Below are 17,408 nucleotides of genomic sequence, written 5' to 3'. Positions count from 1 at the left end.
GTACCCCTTATGTGCGGACTGTTATATTAACTTCAATGTTTCAACCGAGTACAAATACTTGATGCACAGCCATTCACGTTGAGGGTCAAGTATGTGGAGGATGTTGCTATAATCATCAAAAATGTCAAGTTTCTCTAGATCAGCACAGGTAGGTTAATTTATTAATTTATTTATTTATTATATATCACATTAACACGTTTGCCTTAGAAGTCGCCATCAGTTCACGACGTAAGCTTTAGCTACTCGCCACTAACACTATACGAGCGTTATAATTACTTGCCGCAAAATCTCCATTTGTTAAAAAAATGCAATAGTTCAACCAGACCAAGCACTATAGTAGACTAAAATCACCCACATAGATTGGTGTTTTACCTTTAGTTCACTATTAGCACGATTTTTATACATTTATAACTCCGTATCTGAGGTTTCTTTACATAAATACATCCATCCATTTTATACCGCTTGTCCCTTTCGGGGTCGCGGGTGGCGCTGCAGCCTATCTCAGCTGCATTCGGGTGGAAAGCGGGGTACACCCTGGACAAGTCGCCAACACAGATAGACAGACAACATTCACACTCACATTCACACACTAGGGCCAATTTAGTGTTGCCAATCAACCTATCCCCAGGTGCTTGTTTTTGGAGGTGGGAGGAGGCCGGAGTACCCGGAGGGAACCCACGCAGTCACGGGGAGAACATGCAAACTCCACACAGAAAGATCCCGAGCCCGGGATTGAACTCAGGACTACTCAGGACCTTTGTATTGTGAGGCACATGCACTAACCCAGTGGTTCTCAAACTTTTTTTGTCATCCACCACTTTGGACAAGGGGGAGTTTTCCAGCCCCACCTGCCCCCATCGCCCCAACAGAACGCTAATGCCAAGCTTAACATTTTCAAATGTATTGAACATCAAGTAACATCAAGTTGTATACATTCAAACTCAATAACATAAAATAACATCAAGTTCAATAATAAATAAAATAACGGTGCAGCTGTGGTATAACTTGCATCAAGTTCAATAATAAATCAAATAACTTGCATCAAGTTCAATAATAAATCAAATAACTTGCATCAAGTTCAATAATAAATAAAACAAAAGTGTTATAACTTGCATCAAGTTCAATAATAAATCAAATAACTTGCATCAAGTTCAATAATAAATAAAACAAAAGTGTTATAACTTGCATCAAGTTCAATAATAAATCAAAAGTGTTATAACTTGCATCAAGTTCAATAATAAATCAAAAAAATTGTTATAACTTGCATCAAGTTCAATAATAAATCAAATAAAAGTGTTATAACTGTTATAATAAATCAAATAACTTGCATCAAGTTCAATAATAAATCAAATAACTTGCATCAAGTTCAATAATAAATAAAACAAAAGTGTTATAACTTGCATCAAGTTCAATAATAAATCAAATAACTTGCATCAAGTTCAATAATAAATAAAACAAAAGTGTTATAACTTGCATCAAGTTCAATAATAAATCAAAAGTGTTATAACTTGCATCAAGTTCAATAATAAATCAAAAAAAATGTTATAACTTGCATCAAGTTCAATAATAAATCAAATAAAAGTGTTATAACTTGCATCAAGTTCAATAATAAATACAATAAAAGTGTTATAACTTGCTTCAAGTTCAATAATAAATCAAATAACTTGCATCAAGTTCAATAATAAATAAAATAAAAGTGCCACTTTGCAATCTTTGCAAAAAAAAAGGAGGAGCTATGCATTTTGGCAAGACAGAGAAAGTGAACAGGGGCGCCGCTAGGGATTTTGGGCCCCATGAAAAGAATCTTTACAGGGCCCCCAACACAGCGGCAACATTTTTTGATGCTATTTTACATACAATTATGCATTTTAATGGTATTCTGAATACAATGGAATTAATTTTGAGTCATTTATTTACTGCACCACTGATTCTTGAGACTGTAGTAAAATGTATTATATTTTGTATTATATTATTATCATTATTATTTCAACACACACAGCTGCTCACCTCCTTCCTCATGTGGGGGCACTGGGGCTGATTCAGGGGCAGGGGGACTTGGGGGCTGACAGACAGCTGCTGCTGCTGCTGCTGGTGGTGCACTTGACTCTGTTCAGAATGAGGCATCATTTTGACAGAGGGGAGATCAACTTTTATTGAATAACAACAGCTTGATAAATGTTTGACTGGATTGATTATTTAACTAATATAGCAGTAAAATGTAAAAATCCAGAGTTTTCTTGAGCTAACATGGTGAGAAAAGTGAGCTAGCTTATTACCACAGACAGGGACAAAGTTAATATGCATAACTTTCCACCACAACTAACAAACCCACCTGTTTTTGGGAAATATTGGGTGACATATTGTCGACCCTTCAACTCCTTCTCTCTTATTTTATTTTCCTTTCTTTTTTGGCTGCCTGATTTTTGAGGCATACTGCTGCCTCCTCCGCTTTGCCCGCTGTGGCGCTGTCTGTGACAAATCGTTGGTGCTCTACCTGCAGCTAATCCAGTCGGACTGAACCATTTTACGTAAATAGAGGGGGGGAAGGGAGGGCCCTGTGGGTGTTGATGCTTCCAAAACAAATAAAGGTATTGTTACCAGTACATGGAAAATAAAACATGTGTGATTATATGTTAGTTAATAACTTAGTGTCATTATTTTTTCTGTATTATAATTTCATCATCATTAGGGGCCTCTCTGGGCCCCCCTCCATCATGGGCCCCTAGAATCCGTCTCCTTTACCCCCCCTTTTCGGCGCCCCTGCAAGTGAACATGAGTTTTACAGTACTCCAGCATTATCAATCAATCAATCAATCAATGTTTATTTATATAGCCCTAAATCACAAGTGTCTCAAAGGGCATTAGTGGCTGCAATGAGCCTGTTTTGCACTGCACAGCTTTTCAAATCGGGGTTGCAGGCTTGACACTGCCACTGTTAAAACCTCATTGAGTTCGGGGCTGTGTGTCCAATGCGCATTTGGCGCAACCCTCTTTATTAGAGCCTGCAGCCCGTTTCTTTACCCTGCCATGGTCTGTGCGCCATCAGAGCAAAAGCCCACACAGTTTTCACATTTAAGGTTGTGTTCTTTGAGGAAACTGTCCATTATCTCGAACAGCTCATCAGCAGTGGCTCTATTTTTTATGTATTTGCAAAACAGCAAATCCTCGCACAGTGACTCGCCATTCACAAAGCTTCCGCTTAGCCCCGCCCCCATTAGTTACTGTTGCTATGTCTGTCAAACTTGCGCTCCTAACTAGAAATTTAAAGCCTACAGGAAAAATAAGTAATTTACATTTATTTATATAGCGGATTCCACAGACAGAATCACAAAGTGATTTACAGTGTGTATAGAAAATGAAAGCATAGTAAAAAAAAAAAATCTAAGAATATAATTAAAAAAAAAAAAAAAAGTAAAGTGAAATTTCCTCCCGTTCCACGCGCCCCACCTGTCATGTCTCTATTCCCCACCAGTGGGGCGCGCCCCACACTTTGAGAAACGCTGCAGTAACCCCTGGTCCACCGTGCTGCCTCACATAAATACATGACTTAGTTTAAATGAAGAACAGCAAGAATTGTGATTCAGTCTTAAAGCATTTAGTAGATTTATGTTGTGCACCAGTTGTGTTGACATTTTGTAGTTTGTGTTGTCACTGTGTTACATTTTAAACACTTCATCTAATTTTAATTTTCCTGAGTGAACTCTCCTGAAGGAATCAATAAAGTACTATCTATCAAGTATGCAAATACTGCAGTCTATTTGCAATGCAATTCATTCATTGAATCTCAGTTGTATGAGAATGTTATTAAAATGTTAATTTGTGCTGTTTTTGGTAGTATAGCCCAGTGGTTCTCAAACATTTTTATTATTTTAACAAGACAAGTACCACCTCCGAAAACACTGCGGGTACCGCCACAATAACCAACATTAAAATACTGTAGCGTAGTACGCCTAAGTATTAATTAAAAGTAAAACAGGTTTTCTTTAACAAGTATATTTCATATTTATGGCCACGGTAACATTACACACAGTTTTAACAGTAACACAGTTAGAATATAAGAACATTTACCATTGTACTTAAATAATAACCCACGTACCACTAGTGGTAAGTGTACCACAGTTTCAGAATTACTGGTATAGCTTATGTTATATGCATGGACTAATTATTGGTCATTTGGCATACAATGCATTTAATATCCTTTTGGAATGTAATTACTGTATATTGTGTGTTGGTGCTATTTCAATGAAATAATAATGTTATATATTTATGTCCTTTCAGCAATGGGCCACCTTTGCTCGCTCATGGTTCTTAATCGATGCTAGGTTGCAGCCTCCTGGGAAGATAGCGACCATGTGTTCAGTTCGACTACAAGGAAAGCACAAACCTATTTACCACACACTCAGTGAGTTAATGGCGCAAACGCAAAACACAATAGATTTTTTCTTTCTTTCACATTTTAATCCAATTTAGCACCTGTAAAGGTATATCACCCGGTCTCGTCAACACGTATTCGCAGGGGTGCATGCAGACATTCAAAATCAGTCGAAGAGAAGCATCAAACAATTTGCACTCATGTTGTCGTTATGATAGAATATACATTTAATGACAGCTAACGCTAGCTATCCAAATTGCTATTATTAGCTAACAACACTTAAAGCTAATGCGTGTGCATGCGTTATGTACATACACAATTACGTCATTACGTAAGAGAAGCCGTGAAAAGGCGGGATATACTGTGTAAAATACATTGGAAAGTTGGCGCCCTCCAGGCATCTGTGTAAATGTTGCAAACAGTCCCTTTAAGGTAAGCTCAAACATGAAGTAACAGAATGATATTGATATTATTTCACCATCTTTAAATATCTCATGCCTACAAAGATACATTTGATGTTAAACGATTCACCTGTAATTCCTGTAACAGTAAATAGGTCTATTGAGTGGCATGTTTTATTACAAAGAAATAACTAAATCATGTTCACATATTTTATATTTTGCACACATTATATAACTGAATATTTAATATACATTTTGGTACCACACAGTTTGATATGTAATTTATTAGCTTATTGTATTATTGCATTTATTGACTATTAAAATAATTATTAGTATAAACATGTATTTGCATATATGCATGTATTATATTTGTTTATTTTTAATAGTAAAACATTTACAGTTAGTTATATATATACAGTATATATATTTTTTTGTTGTTGCAATTTTGTATTACATTGTAATATATCACTTTTAATATATTAATTCATATATTAGTTCAATGATTATTATCAGTAATATTTCTGTGACTATTTTTCTAAATGTTTATTTTTATTTTTTTACACATTCATTTAAAAATAAATACGGATCCATTAACCCCAGAAATGTGTACTATACCTAATTATTATAGTGCATTTATTATTTATTCAATAATAATACACTATTATTTAGAGTACTTTTACTATTATTACCATGGTTTATTTTGTCTGCACTTTTAGTGGTGGCAGAAAATAATAATTAAAACCACAAAGTGTGTTGTATTGTGTGTGCAGGTGATTGTGGTGATCATGTGGTGGTGATCAACACCAAACACATCGCCTTCTCTGGAAATAAATGGGAGCAGAAAGTCTACTCGTCCCACACGGGGTAAAAGGACGCCAAGAGACGCTTTAGAAAAGCACAATTTTTAGTCTCTTTGGGTCCAAAGTTGACTGCTGTGTGGAATAAAGGCATCGTCCTAAAGGAGCAAAGATAAATGAAGAGACATGTACTCAAATCTTAAAGCCTTGGAAGTCTAATGTGTGATTTTGAAGTATTCTTTTTGTCTTTTCCAAAGCTATCCAGGAGGGTTCAAACAAGTCACTGCTGCTCAACTCCATCACAAAGATCCGAAAGCTGTAAGTGGCACAAACATTTGACAACACACACACACACACACACACACACACACACACACACACACACACACACACACACACACACACACGCACACGCACACGCACACACACACACTTTTTATCCTGTCATTCATGTGTTTCAACCCCTGTAAAAATTATGGAATTACCAGACTTGAAGGATGTTTAATTTTTTCTGACTGTAAGAAACACTTAAAGAGATCAATAATATTTTTTTAATAATAATAATAAAAAAAATGTAGTCAGTAACAGTTTCATTTTTAGATCAAGCAGAGTGAAACAACTCTGGGATCACCCTGTAAATTTAAATTTCTAAAGCTAACATCTGCATCAAATGAAATCTGTTTATTAGTCTGCAGTTAAAAATGAGTTTTCCCACTTTGGACAGCTGTTACACTAGGTGTGTCGGCATAAATCACGACTCCAACAGGAGAGATATCAATTGAAAAAAAGGAGAGGATTATCAAACTTCTTCAAGAAGGTAAATCATCACGCAATGTTGCAAAATATGTTAATTGTTCAGTCAGCTGTGTCTAAAATCTGGACCAAGTACAAACAAAATGGGAAGGTTGTAAAAGGCAAGCATACTGGTAGACCAAAGGAAATATCAAAGCATCAAGACAGAAAACGTCGAGCAATAGGTCTTCAAACCAGAAAATACACAGCAAAGTAAAGAACAAACGGGCTGAAACTGGAGTCACCGTCTGTGACCAAACATTAAGAAAGCGCTTAAATTAAATGGGATATAAATACAGAAAAGCTAAACGAAAGCCGTCATTAGAACCTAAACATGAAAAAACAAGGTTCCAATGGGCCAAGGAAAAGCAATGGTAAACTATTGATGACTGGATGAAAGTCATATTTAGTGATGAATCGTGAATCTGCATTGGGCAAGGTGATGATGTAGAACTTTTGTTTGGTGCTGTTCCAATGAGACTTATGAAGACGACAGCCTGAAGAAAACATGCACATTTCTACAGTCATTGACGATATGGTGCTGCATGTCAGATAATGGCACTGGGGAGATGGCCGTCATTACATCTTCAATAAATGCACAAGATTACTTTGACATCTTGGACACACATTTTGTTCCATCAATGGAAAGAATGTTAGGAGATGATGACATAATTTTCAAGATAATATTGCATCTTGGCATAGAGCAACAACTGTAAAAACTTTACTTAAAGAAAGATGCATAAGGTCAATGTCATTGCCTGCAAATATTCTGGATCTCAATCCAAATAAAAATCTGAGGTGGACATTGAAGAAAATGATCCATGACAAGACTCCATCCTGCAAAGCTGATCCGAAAACAGCAATTAGAGAAAGTTGGAGCAAGATTGATGAATATTTTGTTCATTACTCAATAAGTCCATGCCTCAGAGGATGCAAGCTGTTATAAAAGCCAGAGGTGGTGCAACAAATTACCAGTGGTGTGTTGCAGTGTTTTTTGTTTAGTTTTTCATGATTCCATAATTTTATTCAGAATTGTATGATTCCATAATTTTTTACTCTGCTTGATCTAAAAATGAAACTATTACTTACTACTAAGGGTGTGGGGGAAAATCGATTCAAATTCGAATCGCGATTCTCACGTTGTGCGATTCAGAATCGATTCTCATTTTTAAAAAATCTATTTAATTTATTTATTAATTTTTAAAAATTATATATTTTTTTTAATTTAAAAAAAAATTAACCAATCCAACAAAACAATACACAGCAATACCATAACAATGCAATCCAATTCCAAAACCAAACCCGACCCAGCAACACTCAGAACTGCAATAAACAGAGCAATTGAGAGGAGACACAAACACGACACAGAACAAACTAAAAGTAGTGAAACAAAAATGAATATTATCAACAACAGTATCAATATTAGTTATAATTTCAACATAGCAGTGATTAAAAATCCCTCATTGACATTATCATTAGACATTTATAAAAAAAATAAAAAAAGAACAATAATGTCACAGTGGCTTACACTTGCATCGCATCTCATAAGCTTGACAACACACTGTGTCCAATATTTTCACAAAGATAAAATAAGTCATATTTTTGGTTCATTTAATAGTTAAAACAAATTTAAATTATTGCAATCAGTTGATAAAACATTGTCCTTTACAATTATAAAAGCTTTTTACAAAAATCTACTACTCTGCTTGCATGTCAGCAGACTGGGGTAGATCCTGCTGAAATCCTATGTATTGAATGAATAGAGAATCGTTTTGAATCGGGGGAAAAATTGTTTTTGAATCGAGAATCGTGTTGAATTGAAAATAAATAAATCGATTTTGAATCGAATCGTGACCCCAAGAATCGATATTGAATCGAATCGTGGGACACCCAAAGATTCACAGCCCTACTTACTACCACTTTTTATCCTGATTTATTTTAGTGTTTCTTAAAACTAAACAGTTGCAATTTAAAATGATTATAGTTTTGTGTCATTTCTGTTATCTGATTTTTTTTCTACAAAATTAAACAACTGAATGAACATCTTCCAAGTCTGGTGATTACAGCATTTTTTTCTAGGGCTTGTTTGTAGAATTGAAGACACATCCTTGTCACTGAGCACACTAACCTTTAAACCACTTCTGTCATCAGATAGTGAAGCTAGCAGTGTATGGAATGTTGCCTAAGAACATCAAGCGACACACAATGATGCAGCGCTTACACATCTTTCCTGAACACGTATGTTTCATTTCCTCGTCTCCTCTTTCACACGCTAGTGCACACTTATCGATTGTTTTGATGATGTAAGACTAGGGTTGGGTATCGAGTATCGATTGGAACCGGGACTAACTTTCCGATTCTCCCGGAATCGTTCAAAAGTTTAAATTTCGATTCCTAGTTTCGATACCCAGTCCGACGACCGGAAAAAAATATGTCCGCCAAACCGGAAGAAGAAGCCGCTGAACACCAACGAAGAAGCGCCCACCGCCGGAAGTGTTAGCATAGCCGAGCGAGTCAGTCAAGCTCAAGCATGGATAGCGGGCGTCGGCGGTCGAAAGTGTAGCTCTACTTTACAAAAAAATATATGAAATAACCGCGAAATCACTGAGCTCCATGTCCATCAAGAAACGAGTGGAGAGAGAGCTGCAGATGTACCAGGACGTTCCACCGATACTTATGTCTGACGACCCTGCTGCATGGTGGTGGTCCGGTGGAACCAACAAAAGACTTATCCTTTGCTGTCAGATCTCGCTTTCTCCTATTTATGCGTTCAAGCTTCTTCCACACCCAGCGAACATGTATTTTCCACAGCAGGAGACACTATCTGTCCAGAACGCTCACGCATCCTGCCTGAGAAGGCGGATATGGCCATTTTCCTAAACAAGAACTGTCTCTGATTTTATACTGTACCTGCTGCTAATCTGGACTGGGTTTTGCAAGTTGTTTCTTATTGTTTATTTGCTTTTCTGCACCAGGTTAGCCCATCAGTGGAAGCACGGTAACATTTTTAAGTACCTGCAGCATCATACACTTGTGTGTGTAAATGTGTTTTCATGAGGTTTCCTGCAGCATCATACACTTATGTGTAAAGGTGTTTTCATGAGGTTTCCTGCAGCATCATACACTTGTGTAAATGTGTTTTCATGAGGTTTTCAAAAATAAAGCTCTCTTGAGGAAAGTGTACCCCTGGGAAAATGTATTCATAATTTATAATATTTATATTCAAGTTCATAGATTTGATATTTATATTGTAGTTGAAAACAGCCCTGTGAGGAATTTATAGTAAAGTTCATAAAAAGTTAATAGAATTAAAATTGATGGAGAATGTCAGACTATTTCATTCAGAAAGACTGTAGGTTAGCTAGCTCATTTAAAATATCCTAAACTTTTTTTTGACCCTGCCTCTTAAAAGAATCGGAATCGAGAATCGCCAGGAATCGGAATCGAAACAGAGAATCGGAATCGTTCGAATTCAAACGATACCCAACCCTATGTAAGACTGCGCACAAAGTTTGACTCAGGACCAGTGGCGGATGCTGGTCTCTCAAGGAGGGGAAGCTCAATTTCGGCCTACATCATAAAATGTGTTGGTTTATTTATACGTAAATTCTACCCTCCGTTCCTTTTTAAGAAAGTGATCTGTGACCCTGTCGTACCAAGAAGGTGTCTTTTACAGGGATTTGACAAGTGTCCTCTAAATGGCCAGCAGAGCAAGGCTACTTGAACGGCCTTGGCCCATGGTGTTGCGGTTGTAAGACTTCCATCCATCCATCCATTTTCTACAGTTTGTCCCTTTCGGGGTCGCGGGGGGTGCTGGAGCCTATCTCAGCTGCATTCGGGCGGCAGGTGGGGTACACCCTGGACAAGTCTCCACCTCATCACAGGGCCAACACAGATAGACAGACAACATTCACACTCACATTCACACACTAGGGACCATTTAGTGTTGCCAATCAACCTATCCCCAGGTGCATGTCTTTGGATTGAGCTGCTTTAAACAGGAGAAGCTCCTCTACACCTTCAGATGTAGCTCCAATCGTTGCTACTAATGACAGTAGTTTGTACACCTGTGTGCATTATAACTCTATGTTTGTTGTTCAATAAAAAAACAAACATTAAAATGATCTTGTCAGGACTGGGTCCCTGGCGTGGTTGGTTCTCCCAGAAGGCAAAGGAAAATTGGCGCGTGCGAGGCGTGAATTTAAATACATGTTTATTTAACAATAAAAAAGGAATAAACAAAAGGCGCTCACAGTGGAGGTACAAAACGACTATGAAAACAAAACACTAGCACAAAGGCAGAACTAGGACATAAAACAAACTTGCAAACTAAGGCTTGAATAAAGAAAACTTACTTGGAACCAGAACAGGACATGAAAAAGAACAGCATGGATCATGAGCGTGAACAGAGTGGCAGGAGTGAATGTGATGTCGCCAGGACGAACAACAGAAACAGAAAAGCTTATATAGTGACATGATCAGTGAAAACAGGTGCGTGACTCTAACCGTGAACAGGTGCGTGACATGACAATGTGAACCAGGTGAAACTAATGGTTGCTATGGTGACAAATAAAAGTGCACAAAAAGTCCAAAACCAAATCCGAACATGACTAAAACAAAACATAATCACAGACATGACAGAGCCCCCCCTTACGGACAGATCCCAGATGTCCAAAACAAACAAAACAAGGCAGGATCGAGAGTCATGGGAGGGCGGGAGGGGGACATGGCGGTGGGTCGCCAGACCAGGTGTCCCCGAATCCACCGGGGCAGGATCAGGTGGCGGCGACGCGTAGACCGCCGCTGTACCTGACGAGGTGGGCGACCCGGGAATGGCCACATCCATGGTTGACGAGGAGGTGGGCGCACTTGGCGTGGCGGCCGACCAGGTAGTGGCCACATCCGTGGCCGACGAGGAGGTCGGCGTACCTGGCGTGGCGGACGCCCATGGACTGGCCACATCCATGGCCGACGAGAAGGCAGGCGCTTCGTCGACGTGGCAGTCGCAGATGACGAAGCTTGGCGTGGTGCGTCGGGCGGAAAAGCTTGGCGTGGCGTGTCCTGGCAGCGTGGGTCTTGGTCTTGGCAGCGTGGGTCTTGGTGTTGGTCTTGGTGTTGGTCTTGGCAGTCTTGGTCTTGGCAGTCTTGGTGTTGGTCTTGGTAGTCTTGGTGTTGGTCTTGGCAGTCTTGGTGTTGGTCTTGGCAGTCTTGGTCTTGGCAGTCTTGGTCTTTGGGTGGTGTGTCTTGGACTTGGCGTGAGGGGTCTTGGACTTGGCGTGAGGGGTCTTGGACTTGGCGTGAGGGGTCTTGGACTTGGCGTGAGGGATCTTGGTCTTGGCTTGAGGGGTCTTGGACTTGGTCTTGGCTTGAGGGGTCTTGGACTTGGTCTTGGCTTGAGGGGTCTTGGCGTCTTGGAGCTGCGACTGGCGGCACTTGGCGTCGTGGAGCTGCGACTGGCGGCACTTGGCGTCGTGGAGCTGCGACTGGCGGCACTTGGCGTCGTGGAGCTGCGACTGGCGGCACTTGGCGTCGTGAAGCTGCGACTGGCGGCACTTGGCGTCGTGAAGCTGCGACTGGCGGCACTTGGCGTCGTAAAGCTGCGACTGGCGGCACTTGGCGGGGTGGAGCAGGTAGCGGAACTTGGCGTGGAGCTGCGACAGGTACCTGGCGTGGAGCAGGTACTGGTGGCGCTTGGCGGCGTGGAGCAGGTAGCGGAACTTGGCGTGGAGCTGCGACAGGTGCCTGGCGTGGAGCAGGTACTGGTGGCGCTTGGCGTGGAGCTGGGCGTGGAGCAGGTGGAGGTGGCCTAGCTGGAGGCTGTGGCTTGGCAGGTCGAAAGACTGGTGGTGGCGGCCGTGCTGGTGGCTGTGGCTTGGCATGGCGATGCTGAACCACCCCACCTAAACAGTTCCCAGCCCTAGCCCCCCCCTCAAGGAGCGGATCCCAGACGCGCTCCCCGCGGTCTGGAACCGTCTTTTGGGGTGGGTGGAGGGAGGTCAGGAGGGGGGCTAAATCCTCCCCTCTAAATTGTCCAAAATGTCTTTCCTTCCCCCCCACCTGGGCTTTTGTGGGTGGATAAAAAGAAACATTTTGTGACGGGGGCGGGGTTTGAGTCTTGGGGGGCGGGGCAGGAAAACTGGGTGACTGTGATTGACAGGATCTAATTTGTAAAAACATGATAATGTCTTATCATTTTTACAGTCTTTTGCTGGAGGTGAGTGATCAAAAGAAAAAGTATTGAAAAAAAAATCCTGGTCTGTGACGTCATCAGGGCGAAGCCGGGCTGGCTGCTGTTTGCTTCCGCCCGGAGGGGGAGGGGCTTGTGGGAGCGGCGTGTCCTGCCGGCTCGCGGAAGTCTTTCCTCGTCCTTGGCGACGCTTCCGGGACGGGAACGATGCGCCGATCGGCACCAGCTTGCCTCCATTCCCCCACATCATCCCCCTGCGCTCCCTGGGGGAAAAGTGCAGCGTCTCGGTCTCCATGGCGCGCAGCACCTCCCATGAAGCCTCATCCAAACTGTCCAACTTTCTTGCGGGAGAATTTTTCTGCTGGCGACATACTGTCAGGACTGGGTCCCTGGCGTGGTTGGTTCTCCCAGAAGGCAAAGGAAAATTGGCGCGTGCGAGGCGTGAATTTAAATACATGTTTATTTAACAATAAAAAAGGAATAAACAAAAGGCGCACACAGTGGAGGTACAAAACGACTATGAAAACAAAACACTAGCACAAAGGCAGAACTAGGACATAAAACAAACTTGCAAACTAAGGCTTGAATAAAGAAAACTTACTTGGAACCAGAACAGGACATGAAAAAGAACAGCATGGATCATGAGCGTGAACAGAGTGGCAGGAGTGAATGTGATGTCGCCAGGACGAACAACAGAAACAGAAAAGCTTATATAGTGACATGATCAGTGAAAACAGGTGCGTGACTCTAACCGTGAACAGGTGCGTGACATGACAATGTGAACCAGGTGAAACTAATGGTTGCTATGGTGACAAATAAAAGTGCACAAAAAGTCCAAAACCAAATCCGAACATGACTAAAACAAAACATAATCACAGACATGACAGATCTGCCATTATGTGCAGCTTGCTACTGGCGCGAGGCTAGTGCGAAGTGTGTCCGCCTGTGAGTGCTTTAAGATGGTGGAGGGGATCAGCAGCACCCGCTGCTCAGTAAGGACAGAAACTGCAGAGTGAAAGAAGTCAGTCTCCAAACACAAAAAAACACCAGCAATAGAAGCTATATTTGTTGCTAGTCGTTTTTAACAAAGAAAATGTCGCTAAGAGGATCTGGAAAGTCTCCGGTTCAACTCAGAACAACAGAATGAATGTTGAAAAATGCTCCCGCGGACGTTAACAACACAAGTTCAACAATTCGCTCATTTTGCTGTCAATCAAAAAGGGAATCAGCCTTAGACAGATCATCCCATCATCATGCAGAAGTTGAGCGTCCGGGCCAGCTGAGGCCTGCCCACTGCCCCATAGACCCCCAGAGATGCTGAGCGTCCAATGGGCGGGACAAAGCCCAGCATTTATCCAATGTCTCGTCTCGTTTCGCAGCAGTGTTTGCTTCCCCATTGAAATCTGTGGACGCGCAGCGTCTATACTGTTTAAAGCACCGTGAAGCTGCGGGAATGAGAGAGAGGAAAGCCGCGTCGTTACCAGTGATAAGAAGCTGATTTTGAACAAAAGAGCATGTTGTAGCGCATATTTAGTCAATAACATGTACACACAACACTATATATTTAATCACTTATTTTTTGACATTTTAGGGCAAGCTGAGCTTCCCTTGCAGTCTTAGAGCAATCGCCACTGCTCAGGACTCAGATTAGAACACAGTTGTATTAAATTGGGGAACAAATATCTTAATTTTAGAATAATTAAGTCCTAAAGTGTTCTCCCCCTGACTGCGTGGGTTCTCTCTGGGTACTGCGGTTTCCTCCCACCTCCAAAGACACGCACCTGGGGATAGGTTGATTGGCAACACTAAATTGGCCCTAGTGTGTGAATGTGAGTGTGAATGTTGTCTGTCTATCTGTGTTGGCCCTGCGATGAGGTGGGGACTTGTCCAGGATGTACCCTTCCATCCGCGCAAGTGGAGCTGGGATAAGCTCCAGCACCCCTGCGACCCCGAAAGGGACAAGCGGGAGAAAATGGATTGATGAATAAGTCCTAATGTTATGAGGAACAAATTAATGTTTTATTTTTTGAGTACTTTTTGCAAGCAACGACTCAGAGACCTAATAGTTAGCTTGTTGGTCATAGTCAGGGGATGCAGATTCGAATCTCTGGGCACGCGTGGGCGTGTGCATGTTTTTCTATCGGTTACCGACTCGGGTCCTCCCACATCCCAAAAAATGTATGTTACGTTCACTAGAGACTCTAACACTGAAACAAAATAAACTCTAAATTGTCCATACAGTAGGTGTGAATGGTTGTTCCCTTAGATCTTCTCTGTGATTGGCTGGCAATATATCAGTCCAAGTGTACCCTGCCTGTCACTCAAAGCCCACGACCCTAATAAGAATAAGTAGTATAGAAAATGAATGAATTACAAGAACAAAAAGTTGTAATTTACCAAAAAAAAGTAGAATATTAAGAGAAAAAAGTAATTATGTTTTAAGATAATACATTCATAACGTTAATAAAAATAAAAGATAAAGGTAATGAAGAAAAAAGTCGTAGTTTAACCATATAAGTTTAATATTAGAATCATAAATGTGTAATTACACAACAAAAAATACATAATTGTAAAAATACCAGAATTTTTATTTTTGGCGAAAAAAGTTGTGTTTTTTCAATGTTAAGAAATAAAATTAATTCAATTGTAAAGTAATTAAAATAACTAAAATAATTGTTTAGGCATAAGTAATTAGAAAATATTATGTAAAAGTATTATTAAATCATTTTATTCATGTTACACTTAAGTCTAATAATAGCCATAATCAAATACATAGAAATATATATTTACTTTAAGAACATGACCACATAATTTTTCAAGGTTTTTAAAACTTTATGACAATTTATTTTACCTTGTAAAACATATTTCTTCCTGTAATGCACGTTGTAATCAGTAGGTGGCGCCAGGAGCCTTGCACTTTGTAGATTGTCATGTTTATACTTAGACTTAGACATAGACGAACTTTAAAGGCCTACTGAAATGAATTTTTTTTATTTAAACGGGGATAGCAGATCTATTCTATGTGTCATACTTGATCATTTCGCGATATTGCCATATTTTTGCTGAAAGGATTTAGTATAGAACAACGACGATAAAGATTGCAACTTTTGGTATCTGATAAAAAAAAGGCTTGCACCTACCGGAAGTAGCGTGACGTAGTCAGTTGAACATATACGCAAAGTTCCCTATTGTTTACAATGATGGCCGCATGAAGTGAGAGAGATTCGGACCGAGAAAGCGACAATTTCCCCATTAATTTGAGCGAGGATGAAAGATTTGTGGATGAGTAAAGTGCAAGTGAAGGACTAGTGGGGAGTTGAAGCTATTCAGATAGGGAAGATGCTGTGAGAGCCGGGGGTGACCTGATATTCAGCTGGGAATGACTACAACAGTAAATAAACACAAGACATATATATACTCTATAAGCCACAACACAACCAGGCTTATATTTAATATGCCACAAATTAATCCTGCATAAAAACACCTGCGTGTTTGTTATGCTAGCTCCTAGCTCCTCTGCTAGCTCCTAGCTCCATAGAACACGCCAATACAATTCAAACACCTGATCAACACACACAATCACTCAGCCCAAAAGACCGTTTACCTAACCCAAGGTTCATAAAGCTTATATATTTTTAAAAAGTTACGTACGTGACGCGCACATACGGTCAAGTTATCGAATGTTTAGCAGCCAAGGCTGCATACTCACGGTACCTGATATTCAGCTGGGAATGACTACAACAGTAAATAAACACAAGACATATATTTACTCTATTAGCCACAACACAACCAGGCTTATATTTAATATGCCACAAATTAATCCTGCATAATAACACCTGCGTGTTCGTTATGCTAGCTCCTAGCTCCTCTGCTAGCTCCTAGCTCCATAGAACACGCCAATACAATTCAAACACCTGATCAACACACACAATCACTCAGCCCAAAAGACCGTTCACCTAACCCAAGGTTCATAAAGCTTATATATTTTTAAAAAGTTACGTACGTGACGCGCACGTAAGGTACGGTACGTGTTATGCTAGCTCCTAGCTCCTCTGCTAGCTCCTAGCTCCATAGAACACGCCAATACAATTCAAACACATGATCAACACACACAATCACTCAGCCCAAAAGACCGTTCACCTAACCCAAGGTTCATAAAGCTTATATATTTTAAAAAAGTTACGTACATACGCAAAAAAAAGCCAAAGCTGCATACTTACAGTAGCACGTCTGCGTCTTTGTCATCCAAATCAAAGTAATCCTGGTAAGAGTCTGTGTTGTCCCAGTTCTCTACAGGCGTCTGTGTATCCAAATCAAAAGTCCTCCTGGTTAGAGTCTCTGTTATCCGAGTTCTTCCATCTTGACTGCATCTTTCGGGAATGTAAACAAAGAAGCGCCGGCTGTGTACTGTTGTGGCTGACTACGTTCGAAAAATACGTCCATTTCGCACCGACAACTTTCTTCTTTGCTTGCTCGGCTTCCTTCTCCATAATGCAATGAACATGATTGAAACAGATTCACGAACACAGATGTCCAGAATACTGTGGAATTATGAAATGAAAACAGAGCTTTTTCGTATCGGCTTCAATGTGGAAGGCATACCCGTGTTCGCCGGGCCACGTCACACGCATACGTCATCCTCAGAGGCGTTTCGAACCGGAAGTTTAGCGGCAAATTTAAAATGTCACTTTATAAGTTAACCCGGCCGTATTGGCATGTGTTATAATGTTAAGATTTCATCATTGATATATAAACTATCAGACTGCGTGGTCGGTAGTAGTGGGTTTCAGTAGGCCTTTAATGATCCACAAAGGAAATTGTTCCACACAGTAGCTCAGTTACAATGATGGAAAGTGTAA

The 17,408-nt window shown here is 40.5% G+C and overlaps 1 protein-coding gene across 6 annotated transcripts in view; it reads left to right on the top strand.

Moving 5' to 3' along the window:
* Nucleotides 1–24: 24 nt before the first annotated feature.
* mrpl13 (mitochondrial ribosomal protein L13) overlaps nt 25–17,408 on the top strand; it is a 42,754-nt gene continuing 25,370 nt past the window's right edge. For 2 of the 6 annotated variants that reach the window (XM_062063083.1, XM_062063085.1), the window contains exons 1-5: nt 25–148; nt 4,279–4,402; nt 5,544–5,637; nt 5,828–5,888; nt 8,514–8,600. In XM_062063083.1, the coding sequence (XP_061919067.1) occupies nt 122–148; nt 4,279–4,402; nt 5,544–5,637; nt 5,828–5,888; nt 8,514–8,600 (393 nt within the window). In that variant the 5' untranslated portion in view covers nt 25–121. Of the gene's footprint in view, nt 149–828; nt 901–4,278; nt 4,403–5,522; nt 5,638–5,827; nt 5,889–8,513; nt 8,601–17,408 lie in introns of all 6 variants that reach the window. The other 4 variants (XM_062063081.1, XM_062063079.1, XM_062063080.1 and 1 more) reach the window with 4 other exon arrangements.

The sequence above is a fragment of the Entelurus aequoreus genome, linkage group LG11 (genome assembly GCF_033978785.1).
Source record: "Entelurus aequoreus isolate RoL-2023_Sb linkage group LG11, RoL_Eaeq_v1.1, whole genome shotgun sequence".
Taxonomy (NCBI): Eukaryota; Metazoa; Chordata; class Actinopteri; order Syngnathiformes; family Syngnathidae; genus Entelurus; species Entelurus aequoreus.
This window is presented reverse-complemented; position numbering and strand designations above follow the sequence as displayed.